The 21,128-nt window shown below is 40.4% G+C and overlaps 1 protein-coding gene across 9 annotated transcripts in view; it reads right to left on the reverse strand.

Moving 5' to 3' along the window:
- Positions 1–21,128, reverse strand: part of ankib1a (ankyrin repeat and IBR domain containing 1a) — a 154,670-nt gene that overhangs the window by 30,974 nt on the left and 102,568 nt on the right. For all 9 annotated transcript variants that reach the window (XM_070881307.1, XM_070881308.1, XM_070881301.1 and 6 more), the window contains 6 exons: positions 17,796–17,959; positions 15,015–15,103; positions 13,655–13,785; positions 4,254–4,388; positions 3,650–3,736; positions 3,500–3,566 (listed from right to left, as the gene is read on the reverse strand). In XM_070881307.1, coding sequence (XP_070737408.1) covers positions 3,500–3,566; positions 3,650–3,736; positions 4,254–4,388; positions 13,655–13,785; positions 15,015–15,103; positions 17,796–17,959 — 673 coding nt within the window. The remainder of the gene's footprint in view (positions 1–3,499; positions 3,567–3,649; positions 3,737–4,253; positions 4,389–13,654; positions 13,786–15,014; positions 15,104–17,795; positions 17,960–21,128) is intronic.

The raw sequence follows: 21,128 nt of genomic DNA on the forward strand, positions 1-21,128 counted from the left end.
CACTCCCCATAACCCTTTAATCCCTTATCGGTTAAGAAACTGTCTTTCACTGTCTTAAAATTATTCAATGTCCCGGTTTCCACAGCTCTCAGGCAGCAAATTTCACAGATTTACAACTCTCTAAGAAAAAATTCCTCTTCATCTCAGTTTTAAATGGGCAGTCCCTCATTCTAAGATTATGCCCCCTAGTTCTAGTCTCCCCTAAGACAAAGAGCCTTTAAATTTGTATTTTTACCCTTTTTTCCTGCTTGATTCCTCTCCTTCAAACTCACTCTCTTTATTTTTGCTTTCTAATTCCAGCTTTACTCCCCTCCCTACTGAATCTATTTTCAGGTTCCCATCCCTCTGCTGCTAGTTTAAACCCTCCCCAACAGCACTAGCAAACCCCCTGCGAGGATATTGGTCCTGGCTCTGAGATGCAACCCGTTCGGCTTGTACAGGTCCCACCTCCCCCAGAAGCGGTCCCAATGCCTCAGGAAACTAAAGCCCTCCCGCCTGCACCATCTCTCCAGCCACGTATTTATCTGCTCTATCCTCCTGTTCCTGTACATACTAGCTCGTTCCGGGATAGACTAGAGAAAGCTGGGGTTGTTCTCCTTGAAGCAGAGAAGGTTAAAAGGAGATTTGATAGGTGTTCAAAATAATGAAGGATTTAGATAGTATATATGAAGAAAAACTGTTTCCAATGGCTGAAGGTTCGATAACCAAAGGACACCAATTTAAGGTGATTGGCAAAAGAACCAGTGGCGACATGAGGAATTTTTTTTTTTTTATTAAAACACACTAGTGCTTAGGATTTGGAATGCACTGCCTGATAGGGTGGTGGATACAGATTCAACAGTAGCTTTTGAAAGAAAATTGGACAAATACTTGGAGAAAAAAATGGTAGGCATATGAGGAAAGAGTGGGTAGCGGGACTAACTGGATTGCTCTTTGAAAGAGCTGGTGCAGACGCGATGGGCCAAATGGCCTCCTCCTGTGCTGTACTATTCTATGATTCTAAAGCGACTTCAGAGAGAAAGAGACAAATTAGTAGATTGGGCAGAAGGATGTTGGATGAAATTTAATATGGAAGAGTGTAATGTGTATATATTTAGGGATGAAACTTAAGCATCAGATACATACATCTTTAAAAGTGAGTGGACAAATTGATTAAAAAAAAAAAAAGAGTATGGGTTTTATAGGGCCCAAATTTCCCTAACCTGTTTTTCTGGCGCCCTCACTCGAGCTGCGCCACTTGTGTCCACCTCCAAGAACGCCGAAAAAAGACCTCCGTATTCTGGCTGCTCCCCAGCCTCTCCTCTGTCGTGGTGCAGCGGGGCCCAATGGATTGGGGGTGGAGCCAGGTCCTGGCGCTGAAAACAGTGCCGGGACCTCTGCACATGCGCACTAGAGTCTGCACGCATGTGCAGTAACTCCTGGCAGGCAGTTTCTGAAAACTTGCGCCACAGGCTGTGTGGGAGGGGCCGAAGCACGCCATCCCTAGTCCTGGCCGAATGTGCTCTGCAGGCTGTGTCATCTGATTGTTTTCTTCCCTTCATGTCAAAAGATGATTTGATTCCTTTCAGCCTTGGATTAGGGGATTTACAGATTAGAAACACTAAGAAAATCAAGATGGAACTTTGGCCTGGGAGGGGCCCGTGGTGAATCCAACAATGGCGATGTCTCTAACCTGATTGTAAAACTCCTGAAGAGTTTCTGGGGGTCTGGGTTTGCAACTCTCGACCAGATGAACCGGGGATTCATGAGGGTGTTTGATGCCATGCCGGACATCAGTCTAGACGTGCTTCGCAAGAGGGTACTTGCACCTCTTCCGCACCCCCCCTTCTCTCCCCTAGCCCTGGCCGAATGGTCTCCCTCATCGGCGTTCCCCAAGGTAGGACTTCTATTTTTTATTTGTTATTTACTGATTGATTTTGGTGCTTTAGGTGCAGGGTTCTTTCTATTTTTTAATTTTTTATTTACTGATTGCTTATTACTTTGGTCTTGGTGCTTTAGGGACAGGGTTCCTTATATTTTATTTGTTAATTAATTGCTTATTACTTTTTGTGCTTTGGTGCTTTAAATGTAGTTACTGCACCAAATCCTTAACTGTAACTAAAGGTCTTTCTTTGCGGACAAAAGTGGACACATACGCTGCCCTAAGTTAGTTTAGTACAACTTTTTTCTGGCCAAATTGGCATAAATTGTGTAAGTGGCTGGGAATTCCCCCTTTTGAAAAAAAAACTGACCTAACAAAAAACCTAACTCACTTACACTGGTGCAAATTAAATGGCCATATTTGCAACTAAAAAGATACACCAGAAAAATCAAGTTGCACCAAAAAAAACGGTGCAACTCATGGGGAAATTTGGGCCCATAAATAGAGAGTACAAAAACAGTCAATGCTAAACAAACAAATCATTGGCTAGGCTGCAGTAGAATATTGTGTCTAGTTGCAGGCATCTTATTTTAAGAAAATTATCAAGGCCATAACACAGGTATAGGAGATTTACGAAGATGACACCAGTTAAAAACAGCTTCAGTTTGGAGGTCAGACTAGAGACACCATGGGCTCTTTTTACTCAAGCTGAAAGTTAACACAAGAACGGGCATTAATAAGGTAAATAGGTAAAATATATTTCCACTCTCCACCAAGTCAGTAACCACAGTGCATAAATTTAAGATGGTCACTGAAAGAATTAAAGGGAAAGTTAGGGATTTCTTTATGCAGAGAGTTGCTGGTTCATAGAATGCCCTATCAAAAACAATGTAGAAGAAAAATCGATAATAGCTTTAAAATCAAAATTTAAAGGGTACTGGCCAATCTTCTGCAGTGTTACACAAATAGAGTAGAGATCAAATGCAGTCTTTGGTGGAAGTGGAGTTAACCAACGGGAATATGTGGATCATGGTGCAGACACAATTCAAATCCCACATTGTCATGCATGTTGTCATTTTTTATTTTACAATACTTGGATTTTGTGTGTTTATAGTTAAACAGCAAAATGTACAGTAATTTAGAATGCTGAGAAACAGAGTTGGTTGGAGCATAGGAATTTCTCTGCAGTACAGACCGAGGAACTGGGAGACTCAAAATGGAGATGCCACAGTATGACCACTGGCAGGAGGGTATAATTACAGCGTGACAAGTTTACATAAGCAGTTTCCATTATAAGTGCGGCCACAGGAATTTATATTGGAAAAAAGTGGACACAAAAGTTGACAAAAATGGGACAAGAGGAAGCAAGCTTTAATAGATAGAAAGTGGGTGCAGACTGAAGACCTCGGGGAAAGAACAGGAACAATGGACTAAGTAAACAGCTCTTTCAGAAAGGTATAGGCTCAATAGGTGAAAAAGCTTCCTACTGTGCTGTAAAATTCTATAAAAGAAAATAATCTGCTTATTAACTCCCTCCAGGCTGGTCCATTGCAAAGGTCTGTGTTCCAGGCTTGCAGCCACTTAACAGCAGCAATAGTCTCTTTAGACAATTTAAATTATTGGCTTTATTTCACTTACCTCCCTTTAGAGCTCTGCTTAGTTGTTCCATCTTTTCTTTGGCAGTTTTCAGAAGACGTTGCTCTAACTGGTAAATGACAAAACAGGGGCCTATTTTTACTTGATTCAAAGCTGGCAGTATTAAAATACAAATAAATTTCCATAACCTACCTTATAGCTATGCTCGTGGTTTTTAAACCGTGTGTAGTAGTGCATAAATCTGTCAAGCTCCTGAAATTTCTTGTGCTTTTTCTCAGCCTGAAAGAAAAGATGCATTTTCTAACTAAGTTATCTGATGTGTGAATTTATTTTTTTTAATTTAATGTATGAGTCGATTAAAAAAAATATACACAATGTCTACTAAAAAAGTAGAGTTGAGATTCGCAGTTGCAGAATTACTCAAAATTAAATCAAAAATCAAGAGAAATTAAAAACAAGTGATCGAAGAGTATGCAAGCTAAAAAAGTCCAATTTCAACAAAAATTTGTAATAGAAAAGTTTAGGATTTACTTATGAAACATTCTTGAGGTTGTGCACCATTTTTAAAAAGCACAATTTAGTCTGACACACTATCACTATCCTCTCTGTTTCTCCATCATCCTGCCCCCTTCACTTAGCATATGACTAAGAGAGTGAAGAAATAGTCTTGGAAGACTCAAAGAACAGACCACAAAATCTGGAAGGAGACAATCACAATAATTCAAAGCAGAGATACGCAGAAACCATTTACGCATTCATTTTATTTTCCACTTAGAAAAAAAAATAACATGCTTACCTCAGCTGTCATTTCCTTGGACTGTTCTTCAACCTGTTGGATGACTTCATATCGAGTGCATCTGTAATAGCCTCCAGTGGATGAACTATGCTTTTTCCATTCTTCCAGACAAATCCAACAAAAATCATATTTGCACTGTGGAGGAAGAAAGCAACTTCGTATTTTTCCTCCCTCCAACCTCTTAAATCTAACAACATTCTGCAAGTTTAACAATGAGGCAGTGTAACCTGAACACAAGAAAACACAGATGCTTCATTAAATATATCGAAGATTAAATCTAAGCAATACTTTATGAATGATTCAGTCAGTGGCTTTCCAAGTAGGCCTGCTACAGTATTACTTTAAGTTTTAACATTATAAATGAACTCTGTTCTAAGCAAGAAAAGGTCATAACCCCAAAGCAAAAACACTGCATGTATTGTATTATTTGGACTTATGGCATCAAATGTAAGGGTCCACAATCTGGACAATTAAATAATAAAGTGCACCGCTCCCTCAAAATTAAATGTCTACACAGATCGATTTATCAGGATACATTTCAAAGTAAACACAAAGAAAAATGAGCACATCTTGAACCATAGATGGGAAAGCTCCTAGGTTTCCCAATCCTTAATAAATGAGCTGATCGAAGCCAGGCCAACAAACTGTCAAATGTCTCCTGGCAAAAAAGGATATGAAACAACCCACGTACCATTCAGGCAGACATCTTGACCTAATCATAATTCAGGAATCCTTGCTGGCAGTGTGTACATGAAGAGATCAGCATGGGGTATGACTCATTTGTGGTACTTCCTTTCCTTCTCTCCCAGTAAAATAGCCTGCTGTCACATGAACAAAGGCTATTGGTGCTTCTGGAACCATACCCTATAGCAAGGTAGGGGTTAAGTTGTGGCACTAAAGAATATCTGAATCAATTTGTGGAAGCAACACTCACTGCCAGATAATTTTCTAAATAAACAATCTGAATTATCTTTTTACTGGTTAAGAGATTTTTCATCCCTAGCTTTGTAATGTTCACCTACCCTGCACACACGCACTTACAGCAGAGGTTGCTGGATAGTGATCAGGATCCATAGAATCATAGAAATTTACAGCCACAGAAGGAGGCCATTTCGACCCATCATGACCATGCCGGCCAACAAGAGGCTATTCAGCCTAATTCCATTTTCCAGCACTAGGTCCGTAGCCCTGCAGGTTACAGCACTTCAACTGCACATCCAAGTACTTTTCAAATGTGGTGAGAGTTTCTGCCTCTACCACCCTTTCAAGCAGTGAGTTCCAGACCCCCAAAACCCTCTGGGTGAAGAAATTTCCCCTCAAATCCCCTCCAAACCTTCTACCAGTTACTTTAAATTCATGCCCCCTGGTTGTTGACCCTCTCTGCCAAGGGAAATAGGCCCTTTCTATCCACTATATCTAGGCCCCATATAATTTTATACACCTCAATGAGATCTCCCCTCAGCCTCCTCTGTTCCAAGGAAAAAAATAAACAGCCTATCCAATCTGTCCTCACAGCTAATTTTCCACTCCCGGCAACATCCTCGTAAATCTCCTCTGTAGCCTCCCCAGTGTAATCACATCCTTCCTATAATTGGTGACCAGAACTTCATGCAGTACTCCAGCTGTGGCCTAACTAGTATTTTATACAATTCAAGCATAACCCCCCCCCTCTGCTCTTGTATTCTATGCCTTGGCTAATAAAGGCAAACATTCCATATGCCTTCTTAACTACCTGACCTGCTACCTTCAGGGATCTGTGGACATGCACTCCAAGGTCCCTTTGTTCCTCTACACTCCTCAGTGTCCTACCATTTAATGTGTATTCCCTTTCTTTATTAGCCCTCCGCAAATGCATTACCTCACAGTTCTCCGGATTGAATTCAATTTGTCACTGTTCTGCTTATCTGACCAGTTGATTGATATCTTCCTGCGGTCTACAGCTTTCTTCTTCATTATCAATCACACAGCCGATTTTAGTATCATCTGCAAACTTCTTAATCATACCCTCTATATTCAAGTCTAGATCATTGATGTAAACCACAAAAAGCAAGGGACCTAGTACTGAGCCCTGCGGAACCCCAGTGGAAACAGCCTTCCAGTCACAAAAACACCCATCAACCATTACCCTTTGCTTTCTGCCTCTGAGCCAATTTTGGATCCAACTTGCCATTTTGCCCTGGATCCCATGGGCTTTTACTTTTGTGACCAGTCTGCCATGTGGGACCTTATCAAAAGCCTTGCTTAAATCCATATACACTACATCGATCCTCCTCGTTACCTCCTCAAAAAATTCAATCAAGTTAGTCAGAACCTTCCCTTAACAAATCTGTGCTGACTGTCCTTGATTAATCTGTGTCTTTCTAAATGAAGATTTATCCTGTCCTTCAGAATTCTTTCCAATAATTTTCCCACTACCGAGGCTAGGCTAACTGGCCTATAATTATTTGGTCTATCCCTTTCTCCCTTCTTAAACAAAGGTACTACATTAGCAGTCCTCTGGCACCATATCTGAAGCCAGAGACGATTGGAAAATGATGGTCAGAGCCTGTGCTATTTCCTCTTTTGCTTCGCTTAACAGCCTGGGATACATTTCATCCTGGCCTGGGGTCTTATCCACTTTCAAAACTGCTAAACCCTGTAATACCTTCTTTCTCACTATGTTTATTTCATCTAATATTTCACACTTCTCCTCCCCGATAGCAATGTCTGCATCGCCTCTCTCTTATGAAAACAGACGCAAAGTATTCATTAAGAACCATACCCACGTCTCCTGCTTCCACACACCGATTACCCTCATGGTCTCCAATAGGCCCTACCCTTTCTTTAGTTATCCCACTGCTCTGAATCTATTTATAAAACATCTTTGGGTTTTCCTTGATTTTACTGCCAAGAATTTTTTCATGCTTTCTCTTTGCTTTCCTAATATCCTTTTTAATTTCACCCCTGCACTTTCTACACTCCTCTCGAGATTCTGCAGTATTTAGCCCTCGGTATCGGTCATAAACCTCCCCTTTTTTCTTTATCCTACCCTGTATGTCCCACCCTTTTTCTTTAAAGGCACATATTTGGTGTGAACCCTCCGGATCTCCTCCTTGAATGCCTCCCTCTGCTCCGACACTGATTTACCTTCAAGTAGCTGTTTCCAGTCCACTTTAGCTAAATCATCTCAGCTTAGCAAAATTGGCTTTTCCCCAATTTAGAACTTTTATCCTTGGTCTATCCATGTCCTTTTCCATAACTACCTTAAATCTAACTGAATTATGGTCACTAGCACCTAAATGCTTTCCCACGGATACCCCTTTAACCTGCCCAGTTTCATTGCCTGAAACTAAGTCCAGAACCGTCCCCCTCCAGTGTTGGGCTTGCTACATAGAAAATAGGTGCAGGAGCAGGCCATTCAGCCCTTCTAGCCTGTACCGCCATTCAATGAGTTCATGGCTGAACATGAAACTTCAGTACCCCCTTCCTGCTTTCTCGCCATACCCCTTGATCCCCCGAGTAGTAAGGACTTCATCTAACTCCCTTTTGAATATATTTAGTGAATTGGCCTCAACTACTTTCTGTGGTAGAGAATTCCACAGGTTCACCACTCTCTGGGTGAAGAAGTTTCTCCTCATCTCTGTCCTAAATTGCTTACCCCTTATCCTTAGACTGTGACCCCTGGTTCTGGACTTCCCCAACATTGGGGGCATTCTTCCTGCATCTAACCTGTCTAAACCCGTCAGAATTTTAAACGTTTCTATGAGGTCCCCTCTCATTCTTCTGAACTCCAGTGAATACAAGCCCAGTTGATCCAGTCTTTCTTGATAGGTCAGTCCCACCATCCCGGGAATCAGTCTGGTGAATCTTCGCTGCACTCCCTCAATAGCAAGAATGTCCTTCCTCAAGTTAGGAGACCAAAACTGTACACAATACTCCAGGTGTGGCCTCACCAAGGCCCTGTACAACTGTAGCAACACCTCCCTGCCCCTGTACTCAAATCCCCTCGCTATGAAGGCCAACATGCCATTTGCTTTCTTAACCGCCTGCTGTACCTGCATGCCAACCTTCAATGATTGATGTACCATGACACCCAGGTCTCGTTGCACCTTCCCTTTTCCTAATCTGTCACCATTCAGATAATAGTTTGTCTCTCTGTTTTTACCACCAAAGTGGATAACCTCACATTTATCCACATTATACTTCATCTGCCATGCATTTGCCCACTCACCTAACCTATCCGAGTCACTCTGCAGCCTCATAGCATCCTCCTCGCAGCTCACACTGCCACCCAACTTAGTGTCATCCGCAAATTTGGAGATACTACATTTAATCCCCTCGTCTAAATCATTAATGTACAATGTAAACAGCTGGGGCCCCAGCACAGAACCTTGCGGTACCCCACTAGTCACTGCCTGCCATTCTGAAAAGTACCCATTTACTCCTACTCTTTGCTTCCTGTCTGACAACCAGTTCTCAATCCACGTCAGCACACTACCCCCAATCCCATGTGTTTTAACTTTGCACATTAATCTCTTGTGTGGGACCTTGTCGAAAGCCTTCTGAAAGTCCCAATATACCACATCAACTGGTTCTCCCCTGTCCACTTTACTGGAAACATCCTCAAAAAATTCCAGAAGATTTGTCAAGCATGATTTCCCCTTCACAAATCCATGCTGACTTGGACCTATCATGTCACCATTTTCCAAATGCGCTGCTATGACATCCTTAATAATTGATTCCATCATTTTACCCACTACTGAGGTCAGGCTGACCGGTCTATAATACCCTGTTTTCTCTCTCCCTCCTTTTTTAAAAAGTTCGGTTACATTGGCTACCCTCCACTCGATAGGAACTGATCCAGAGTCAATGGAATGTTGGAATGTTACATACTGGCTAAAAAAGTTCTCCTGAATGCATGGCTCAATGGTTTATGGGTTTTTCTCTGGGTATGATATTTTTTCTATTACAATGCTCAATGTTGGTACATTTTTGCTGTGTAGCTTCCCATTATGTTTGAAAGGGAGAAATCTTTTAAGTCTCATCTGAGATGGATGAATTTCCCCCAAAATTATACATTGGTGTTCTCAAGATATTCATTACCATCTATACAAACATATGTAGCTTTATTTAAAAAAAAATACTGTTAAAACTAGAGGAAATTAGTACTGGAGTTCTATTTTAGCAAGTTTTTTTGATAATCCTTTCAAGTTAGGAAAATTTACCCGGCTCTTGCGAACTGCCAATATTTCTATTGACAGTTCCAATGCATCCCCAGGAGAAGGGCCTTCGAGGGCGAAGATTAGGGTTATTTGCCCAACGAATGTCCTTAAGATTCTTAGGCCTGATAAAAGCAGGTATAAGGCCTGATTTTACCAGCGTAAGAGTTTTAAAAAATAGAAAAATAAAATGTTATCACTCATGTTTATATTGAAAACCCTGTCCATTAACACAAATTTATTTTTACCCCATTGAAACAAAAATATTTTAAAATTAATTTTTGTTTAAAACATTTAATTAATTAATTTTAAATGTGTGAAATGTTTTTCTTATTTATTTTAAATGTTTGTGATTTCAGGAGTATCCCCATTCAGAGAGATGGTGATCTCTGTACAAACGGAACTCACCATTACTCTGAATAGGGATATGCCATTTTCATTGGTTGGTCTGGCCCGTGTGATCCCAGGATGCACATATGCTCCTGGAATACGTGGGCCCCTACGCTGGGTTGCGCATGGAGGCCTCATAGCGCAAGGGCCATAATTTTGTTTGATAACATTATAGAAACAGAAATTTTAGTACAGAAGGTAAATGTTTGGCCTGTTACGTTTGTTATCTTCATACTGGAACTATTTACTCAAATCTGATTTCCCTGTACCCTAAAATACAGTATATCACTATTGTTTTCTCAAATTATATTATATGTGTGCCAGTAACTAATCAATGGGATAGCTACAGCTCCAGGCTTTCAATGTCTAAGATAGGTTTTAATACTTAACTGAATGAGAAACTTGTGTCAGATTGAAGACAAAGTTTTGAAATAATGAGAGTTGAACATCTTAGTGCAATGCTGATTACATTACAATGTGTCTTACTTTAGGATAAATGATCTTATTACTCTTTGCAATAATAGTACAAAATATTTATTGGCTCCGACATCAGAATGCACTGGGTGGATACATCACTGCAGGCAACTGTTAAATGCTTTTAGACTCAAACAAGCTAAGAATTTATTTTAGTCAATCTACTTTCAGCTTTTGGGTAGTCTGCTTGTGACCAAAGTATTCCGAATAAGATTTCAAAAAGGACAGTGTACTCATCTTCCATTATAAGACATCAAGGCAATTTGGGCATGATTTAATTTTTAAAGGAATAACTTAGTATTCCTGTACTGAAAAATAATAGAACTATTATCTTGGTCTTTGTAAAAGAAACCATGGGTGGAAAGCTCAATATAGTGGTAACAAATATAACATTTTTAATTCTGTCTTTGTTAGATTAATTGGATCCTTTATTGCAGGTCACAGTACACATACAAGATTTAGATAAGCTAGAGAGAATTTACATTGCAGTCAGACTAATATTCCTATTTCAGCACAAGCTCTTGGCATGCACGGATCGATCGTTTACCTTATACCTGGATGGGGGATCTGTCTAGCAGATCAAAGTATTTGGCACAGATCATGAACCAAGCTGTCCCATTAACTTCCTAACATCCTAGGGTAGTGACTTTGATTGAGAGCTGTGTCTAGATTTAAGATGTGGTTTGGATCTTTGTAAGAGGAACCATAGGTGGAAAGCAAAGGCCAATAATTCTTCAAAGTTCCTTTGACAGATAGTTATATAGTCAGAGCTTCCAATTGTGGGCTTATATTTGGCAGCTTATGCTCAGCTCTGCAATTAACCTGAAGCCAATGGAGAGATTGACCTAAATGATGTTGTCGTAAAAAGTGAGCGACTGTGTATGTGGATCAATTTTTGTTGAACATAGGGCCAGATTTTGCAGTAGAAATAATGGTGAGGCTAACAGAGCTCAGTTATTAACGTGTAAATCAGACAGCAGCTTCCAGCGATCATGTATTCACAGTTAAATGTGTAAATCAAGACTTTGCTGTCCAAGATGTCCTGCTCTTCCAAAAGCTGCGCTGGAATGGTATCTTGCCGAGAGACTTGCCATTGAAATACATGGAATGATGTGAAGTTGCTGTACTTGCGTGATATATACACATTAAACTCACCTGAAAAAGTTGGGGCTTGTTCACTCCAGTGTACATAAAAATGAACAATGATAAGTCTTAATTACTGCCAAATAACCTTTCTGGGACTGAAAATTAACTTTTAGAAATAAAGAGTCTCACAAAATGTGAATACATTTTTTAAAAACTTTTTCTTCGTCTCTTTTATCTGTCTCTCTTAATCCATTTTTCTTTCCCTCACTATTTCACTTTCTGATTTGACATTGAATTAAATATTCCAACTGACACTGTAGTTCAAACTCTGTTTCTCATTAACGATTCTTCAATCTGATTGGTTAAGGAGATGCACAGCTGGTTTCTGGGTTCACACAGGTCACAGATGCCCTGTAGAGGGCACTGTGCTTTTTGGAAAGTTGGCTGGCAGCAACTTCCAGTGCAAAAGTCCATAAAATGTCCATGGACACGTGCAAGTGTCGCTGACTGCAAAATCTAGCTCATGGTGCAGGAGATGCAAGTTTGTTATTTTGATACTGAGAATAATAAAGGCTGAAATTAATGTAAGTATATTGTTGATATTGAATACTATTCAGTTACTTGCTGTAAAGAAATAACTTGCATTTATATAGCACCTTTCACAACCTCAGGACATCACAAGGTGCTTTATAGCCAATGGTGCACTTTTGAACTGTAATCACTATTGTAATGTAGGAAACGCGGCAAATAATTTGTGCACAGCAAGGTCCCACAAATTGTAATGATGCATGTTAAATAAATTTGTCTGTTAGTTTATGGCCTGAGACGCCGTCTGATAGCGTATACTCATCTGCCGACCAAAGACAAGATCACCTGGTCGCACACAATATATTCCAATAAACTGGAATATAGTGATAATTGACAATGGAAGTTGCTACATTTAGCTAGACATTGGACAGGTAACAGTCCATATGGGACGCAAAGTCAATTTATGGGAGTCGCCAACAATGCTGAACACAAGGAGAATATATAGTGTAATACCCAAAATGTAACAGTAATATTACTCAAGTTACTATTTGGATTAAAAAAAATGGAGGCAAAAGTACTTCTGGCAATATAGGAAAGTGACAGAAAAGGGAAAGAAATAAACATCAGGAATTTTTTTTTTTTTATAAAAGAGTACAAAATAAAAGCTGAATGTGGTACCTAATGTCTAAATTAAAAAGGATTTTCTGATTTGTTTAACCATGTTAACTATTTGTTATAAAATGTCCACATCCGGGATTAGGGCTTTAAATTAAATATGGGACGATAATTTTAACAAACCAAACAGATTGTAGAAAAACAAATTCGATTGTGTACTTGGATATCCATATGAACACAAAGAGCAAATTATTATTTAAATGGAGAAAAATTGCAAAGTGCTGCAGTACAGCAGGACCTGGGGGTACTTGTGCATGAAACACAAAAGGATAGTATGCAGGTACAGCAAGAGTTCAGGAAGACCAATGGAATCTTGGCCTTTATTGCAAAGGGGATGGAGTATAAAAGCAGGGAAGTCTTGTTACAGTTGTACAGGGTATTGGTGAGGCCACACCTGGAATACTGCGTGCAGTTTTGGTTTCCATATTTACGAAAGGATATACTTGCTTTGGAGGCAGTTCAGAGAAGGTTCACAAGGTTGATTCCAGAGATGAGGGGGTTGACTTATGAGGAAAGGTTGAGTAGGTTGGGCCTCTATTCATTGGAATTCAAAAGAATGAGAGGTGATCTCATCGAAACATATAAGATTATGAGGGGGCTCGACAAGGTGGATGCAGATTGGATGTTTCCACTGATGGGGAGACTAGAACTAGAGGGCATAATCTTAGAATAAGGGGCTGCCCATTTAAAACTGAGATGAGGAGAAATTTCTTCTCTGAGGGTTGTGGATCTGTGGAATTTGCTGCCTCAGAGAGCTGTGGAAGCTAGGACATTGAATAAATTTAAGATCGAAAATGACGGTTTCTTAAATGATAAGGAAATAAGGGGTTATGGACGGCGGACAGGGAAGTGGACCTGAGTCCATGATTGGATCAGCCATGATCGTATTAAATGAGGGGCCGTATGGCCTACTCCTATTTCTTATGTTTTTAAAACAGTGTTAAAATGTAACACATGTGCTCTATATGCATTTACAGTAAAATACTGATTTCAAGCAATTTAGATTAAGCAGAGCAATTTCTCTCTACATAGCCATTTTACAATGCTTACCTTGGCACATTGCATGTGATTGCAGCCCTCATTCTTTTGAATTGGAGATTTACAGTTGGCGCATGGTTTAGAGTTAGACAACAACCAAAGACAGTTGGCAGCATCTTCAAATGCTTCATTTACACCAGCAACTAGTAGTACAACAGAACATGGTTTGAAAAATAAAAGGAGTTAAATAATTCAACTTTAATTACTATTTCTAACCATTTGATACTTTCACAAGCCGTAAATTACACATATTGCCTGGTTTTCACTTTAGGCATGTTCAATATGTGTTACTATAGCAGTGAAGTACACAGGTTCGCTTCCTAATCTCAATTATACTGCCATGGGAAAGCGATAGAGCGCACTCAGGAATAGATTCCAATTCATCCCAGACTACAGTTGTGTATGTGTTGTGTTCCACTGAGCTTGCAACATTGACAGAAGTCTAAAAACAGCATATGTGGGTTTGAAAAAAAAAAAATCACGTAGATTAAAAGAACAGCATTTTGTGTTTTATAAGTAAGGACATAGGATACAAGAGTATGGTAATAAAGCTGAATTTGTACAAAGCATTGCTTAGGCTATAGTGTGTAGTATTGACTACCCCATTATAGAAATGACATTACAGTCAGAGTGTATAACATAGATCTATAGTTATAAGAGAAGACTTGAAATACTAGGACTATTTCCATTGAAACAGAGTTGGTTAAGGAGGAAATTTAACAGATGTTCCAAATTATGAAAAGATTTGATAGAATGAATAGGGAAAGACTATTCTGGTTGTCGTTGAGGGGGTCATCAATTTTAAACTGCCACCAAAAGTGGAGAGGGGGGTTAGGAGAAATTTCTTTCTGCAAGGGCTGTTGGTACAGGGCTGTGGGGAGAAAGTAGGGATATGGGATTAACTTTTGATTGCCCTAACAGAGTTTGCACATACAAGATGGGCATATAGTCCTTTTCTGTGCTGTAAGCATATGGATCTGTGGCATTGAGGAGGAGCAGGGGAGGCAATTGGTGATCAAAGAAACATTCCCTTACTGGGAATGAGTTCCATGGGAGGAGGTAAGAGGGGAGACAGACAATTGCAGGCAAAGGGTCCCAATGTTGCCTCAAAGTGCACTTTTTCTTTGTTGATTTTTTCCAGTATGAAGTGACTACAGCAGAATACAATGAGTCATCCAATAAGAAATTGGGGCAGAAATGGGAAGTCCAACAGGAGAAAGCATGGGCCTGGTCTGGGGGGGGGGGGGGGGAAGAGCGCGGAAGAGATCGAAAGGCATATGGTGAAATGTTCAAATTTCAGCAATCTCATTAACTACCAAAATGTTTAAGAATCTTCAAAGAATCAGAAGGCAATGTGAAGCAGCAGCCTTACGTTCTTCTGGTTTCATTTCTGTAATTTTCTGTAGCCAGTTTTTCCATGTTTGACAATCGCAGGGCTCATGAGCTTCTCCGAGACACTCCCTAATGAAAAATAATATATTAATATCCTAAAATGCATCAGTTGATATAATCATGTATGAAACATTTTCAGAATTATCAATTGATTTGGAACTATTTAGGATACTTGGCAACCCAACAATGCAGTGCATTAGTGCTGCATTATGGAAGTGCACTCAGTAGTAGAATGAGGGTTCTTTGCATCAATATTTCATGTAGATTCTGATCTCAATTCGGGTATTTGAAGGAGCCACTGAGTGGAGGGGATATGGGTTTGTGGGAAAGGAAACAAATAATTTAAAGTTAGTAGCTTGAGTCAGTATACTTGGCTCAAGCACAGGTCACTTGCCTACCACTCTCGACTGGAGAATAGTGAAAGGCACAGGATACATGGAATATAGATAGCCAACTGTGAGGAGGGAGAGAGTGTGCTTCAGTGCAGAGCAGATGAAAGTACACTAGCCAGAGGTTACATAACAGGATTATAATTATCACACGCAATTAAAAAAATACTTTTATGGGGATATTTTGCACAAGTTTTCCCTTTTTTTGTTTTTTTATCCTCTTTACTGCAACAGATTAGCTTGAAGTCGTTAACCAATTAAGATGTGCATTTCCAGGCCATTGGCAATGCCCCTCTACTGGCTGCTAGAAGAAGAGAAATGGGCATGACACACACACCTACAATTTTATTTCCATGTATTGCCAGTCTCCACTTGGTGACTTGATGTAATTCAGATTGGAAATTCAGATCAGAACAAGACTTCTGCCTCGAGAGTCCTTTTTTCAGTATTCAGAAATATGGAATAGCTGCACTGCATAACGTTGATTAAGTACATTCACTGCACTCAGTACCAGGTATTCCTGAACACTCACTCACTTAGACATAAATAAAGTGGGACAAAAATGAAAACCTAAAAGTAACTGTTCCATTTATAAGGTACGAGTTGGTTGTGTTGCACATAGGGAGGAGAGAGCAAATTAAGTCTTCAGGTGAAGTGGGTTAGAGGATGGGGCTCACAGCATGGAGACATAATTCAGTTCCCATCTGCAAGTCATATTTTTGTATTTAATTTTATATAATACTTTGATTTTATATTTATAGTTAATTAGCAAAACTTATGGCAACTTGGGAAGCAGAGAAGCAAAGCTGCTTGCAGTACAGCAGTTTCTCTGCAGAGTAGGCTGAGGAGCTGGCAGATGCATAACTGAGGGACTACAGGAGGGTGTAATTACAGCTGGTATTTTAACCGTGCATACTGCATTTTTAGTGGCAAAGTTCACAACAGGAAGAAAGGTTTTGTAAATAGGATGTAAAGTTCTGTAGATGGAAAGCATGTGCAGGCTTAACATTCTTAATAAATTATAGATAAATATTCACAGTATACATCATCACTTGCAGCATGGCAGGCAGGTTGAGCATCAGAGCCCAGGGAGAAAATGAAACAGCAGGCTCCACCACAGCAAGGAAGAACATTGCTAAACAGAATTATGGCTATATTGTGTGTTTTTAAATGGAGTCAATACTCCAGATGTGATTGGCCAATTCTTATAATTGATAAGGGGCTCAATTTTCCCAATTATCTGAATTTTTTTTTGGAGTAAATTTAAATCTCCAAGTTTCCCCAAAGTTTCTGCGCTAGCGTAATTTACTTAGATAGGATTTTTTTTTCCGGCTACCATTTTTTTTTTTAAAACCACCTCATTGGGGGCATAACCTGCCACCTGCGCCAATTCTGGCCATTTAAGCAAGTTTGGCCGGCTCCGATTTACTCCAATTTTCTTAGGCCAGTGTATGTGACCACTCTGGAAAAACCTTCTGGGCAGTTAATAAAATCAGCGCAGGTAAGAGAATTAACGCAGCAGATGCAATTCCATGGCCCGGGCAGCAGCAGCAGAGAGGGAGAATAGGGGAAGGGGGGGGGGCCTTTCGGCCATAGTTAGGAGCGGCACCAAGCGCCGGCTGGGGAGCGAAGCCTTTCGACCAGGGCTAGCAGTGACAACCGGCTCCGGGAGGAGGGAGGTCTTTCGGCCAGCGTTAGCAGCGGCACCCAGAGGACTTTTGGCCAGGGTTAGGAGCGGCACTGGGGGGGGGCGGCGGAATAGATTTTTGGCAGAAACTCTTGAATAATTTAATGCTGGTAAGCTGCTGCAATGTGCAAGGTGCTTGTGCAGGTTGCAGTGAGCTGGCCAGAATGTGTTCTACATTTCACTTTCCAACCTCAGCCCGCAGTGTGTCACTAGTTACCCTGGCAACCTAATCTTTTTATCTTTTTGGTGCAGATCTTAGGCTCCACCCCCAAAGCTAAAGGACAGGCTACGCGGCGCCAAACTCAACAATTCAAACGAGGAAAGTGGGATGATTTTTTTTTTTAACGTAGTTGAGCCCCCAAAAAACAGGTGTAACTCCTCAAGTACGCCAAAAAACGCCATTGGGGAAAATTGAGCCCAAGATTTCGAGGTAAAGTTGATAACATTAGATCCTAACAGAAAATCCAAGAATACCATGTAATAAATGGATACTATTTGGTCAGCAATGATTAATCAACACAGACACATTTAAAATGATGCAATTTGGCTTTTCCGAAGAAATACCAAGAACAGAAATATACCATCTGACATCTTCCTATAATCCCGGACAACAGAAAAGCATGTCTATAGAAATTAATAGCTGAATAATTAAGACAAATTGATACTCAATTTTTTGTACACTAACCAACAGAAGAGATGTCCTTTCCCACAATCCACTGCTGGTGCACTAAGCAGAGGGAAGCTCAGTTGGTCCATTGTAGAACCTGATCTTTGACAGGTTAGTCTTACTGCTCTTTCACAGCCAGGAGTGGGACACCATCTGATAACTGGATTATTTTCCACAAATGCCTAAAATAAAAAGAATATCAATGTACTGAATCCTGGTAAAGCACAAATAATAAACACCTTGGAACAGAGTAGTGGGTTCAGTGTCTTCCCATTTCTGGGAGCTAGACCTGAAACCAGCCCAAACTGATCAGATGAGTATCCTCTGACAACTACAGATTTCCTTAGGAGTCAACCTTGGTTCAGTGGTAGCAGTCTTGACTGAGTCAGAAGGTTGTGGGTTAAGCCCTACTCCAGAGACCCGAGCACATAACCCAGACCGACACCAGTTCAGTACTGAATGTGTGCTGCATTGTTGGATGTGCCGTCTTTCCGATGACATTAACTTGAGGTGCCAACTGCCTTCTCAGGTGGATGTAAAAGATCCCATGTCATGATTTGAAGAGCAGGGGAGTTCATCCATTGTCTTGGTCAATATTTATCTCAACCAACATCGCTAGCTAACCTAGTCATTTATCTCACTGTTGTTTGTGGGACCTTGCTGTGTAGAAATTGGCTATCATGTTTCCCTATATTTCTAAAGAACTTCACTGGTTGAAAAGTACTTTGTGACTTTGGGGTTGTGAAAGGTGCTTTATAAATACAAGTTCCTTCTTTCATATATACCTGGAGCCTTCAAAATATTGTGCCTGAAATTCAAGTCGGAGGCTTCCTTCGAACGAACACCTCTGACCCGAGAATTTTTAACGAAAGCACCTGGTGGTCCCGGAGGTGCCTGCGATGGGAAGCCTTCTCTTCCTGTGCTTCGGAGCTCGCCCCGTCTGAGGTTCGCACGAAGGTGGAGTCACGTGTGATTGGACAACCAATCACGGTACAGCATTCTCATTGGTAGCAATGAGAACTCCGTATCTCCGAGTTCCTATTACTAACAATGAGAAAAAAAATCCCAAAACACATTAAACACATTAAAAAAAAACATCTCACATAATTAAAATTAATTGAAATTAAAGTAAAATGTTTTAGAAAAAAAAAATGTTTTTGCATTTTTTAAAAAAAAGTGCTTTATTTAATAGGCTTTAAAATAAACTTACCTTGGTGGACGGGGTCTTTAAAATCATAAAAATGTGTATTTAAATTTTATTTTTAGATGTTTCAAAACTCTCACGTTGGTAAAAGTAGGCAATGCACCTGCCAAGAGTTACCAGGCGCAACAGTTTTAAGGACATTCGCTGGGCAAGAGTTGGGCAAATAGCCCAATCTCGCCCGCACAAATGTTCTGGCCGGGGATGCGTTCGATCTGTCAGGCCAAAACTTGGCAGATCAGCAAAGCCGGTTTTTGGCGCATGCGCATGGCGCGCCAAAAGCCGGCTTTTGCGGGACCTCACCGGGTCTGTACATATTTCGTATGGACCTGGCGAGGCCGGAATTTTAGCCCCAATATTTAGACCTATAAACTAAGTTTGCATACAACAACTGCTTCTGAAAATTATTTTTTCAAGTTGATGCTTATTTTTTTTAATGTATTTACATAAATTTCCTCATTAATGATTGTATTTACCTATATTTTTTTTTAAAAACTTGCCTCACACCAACAGATAAAGGAGTGGGCACATGCTGGGGTGTGGTTCCAAAGGGCATGGATACTTTTCAGTACCATTTGGGAGCCTTGGCAGTGGCTGGTAGTAGGATATTTCACCAAAACAGCACCACAACCGAGCTTGATCCTGTTCCCATCTGAAGACCGCACACTCGCACTTCCAGCAAGGGTCACTTAATAGTGGTCAAGACTAGCAACCCCCAGTGATATTTCCCTCTCTAGCAATTGGCCGAGGCTAATTGCAGTGCCTTGGCTGCCTTCTGAAGGATACCATCTAATCCAAACAGAATGGGGCTGAACCTGTCTATACAGCGTAGTTACTCACGACATAAAAGCATTAAGCAATCATTGGAACTGTAGATTTCTGTTAATTTTGTTTGACTTCACTACATAATCCCTTTAAGTGAGATGGAAGCAGACTACACATATGGTATTTCAACATTTATTGCATTTCAATAGAAATAAGACCATTTTAAAACAGTCAATGATTAGAAGCACTTTGTAATATTTAAATTTTTTTTAAAAAAAGAGGACACTATTTTTTATGGAGGTAGAGCATTATCTGACCACATCAGATGGTACAACATAAGTAGAACGACCTCCAACTTATCATCAGCCATGGAATGGCCAAAATATGGCAGGTTAGTAGTCTATATACTTAATGGTATTGAGGTCTGGACTTGTGTTTTCCCAGTGGTTCAATTGTTAAGTGTTACTCAGATTGGAACTGAGCCCATACATCAGGACAGTCCCTAATCAATCCTTTAATCTTTGCTGTTGGCTGAACTCAGTTTGGGCAGTAGTGGGCAAAATTTAAAAAAAAAAATCAACAGGGTTCCTGCTCCTGATTACTCTCCAGAAACTGCTGCTAGAAAGTGCAGGTGTGGACATTGGGTGGGAAAAATGTTTAGCTCAATTGTGATCCCTTATTCTGTCCCCTGCCCCTTCCCCGCACAGGTTGAATAACTGGATACTTGGTCTAGGCTCAGAGGAAGAATGGACACTTTGCTGAAAGACTGGAAGATGGCTGACATCTCAGTTTGAGTCGGTACTTCCAAGGGAGGAACAAAGAACACCAGAGGAGGATGAAAAATTAATTTTAAAAAAAGTCAAGGTAACTGGCACTGGTTTCTGCTGTTTCTCACAGATAAATCTGACCCAATGGAACTGTAAGATTTCCTGAGTCTTGAAAATTATTGAAGAGTCTGAAATACTACAATCCAAAAGTACTTCAATCTCCAGGCCTCGCCCTGATTTCGCTGCAACCCCTTCACCCACTACCTGCCAGAGACTGTTCCCACCGGTCCCCAGGTGCAACCTACTTTCCGCTCCTGCCCAGGTAATAAATCTGTTGGGTGGGAGTCTGGGAACTTTTATTGAAATGATACCCTGCCATTAAGATCGACAGGGCCTCCACATCTGCCCAGGTGTGCCTCTCTCCACCAGGCTAGTGTGCACCCTTCCCACCCAATGTAAAAATCGAGGCCGAAGTTAAAACAATGAATAAAAATTTGTAAAAAAGTGAGCACCTAGTGCTGTGACAGCTAAGGGAAATCCCTCTCAACATAATAGGGTTTAGTTGTACTTAATGAGCATCAATAATTAAGGTTCTTGCCATCATAACTTTACTGCTTT

The sequence above is a fragment of the Pristiophorus japonicus genome, chromosome 5 (genome assembly GCF_044704955.1).
Source record: "Pristiophorus japonicus isolate sPriJap1 chromosome 5, sPriJap1.hap1, whole genome shotgun sequence".
In the NCBI taxonomy this organism is placed as follows: Eukaryota; Metazoa; Chordata; class Chondrichthyes; family Pristiophoridae; genus Pristiophorus; species Pristiophorus japonicus.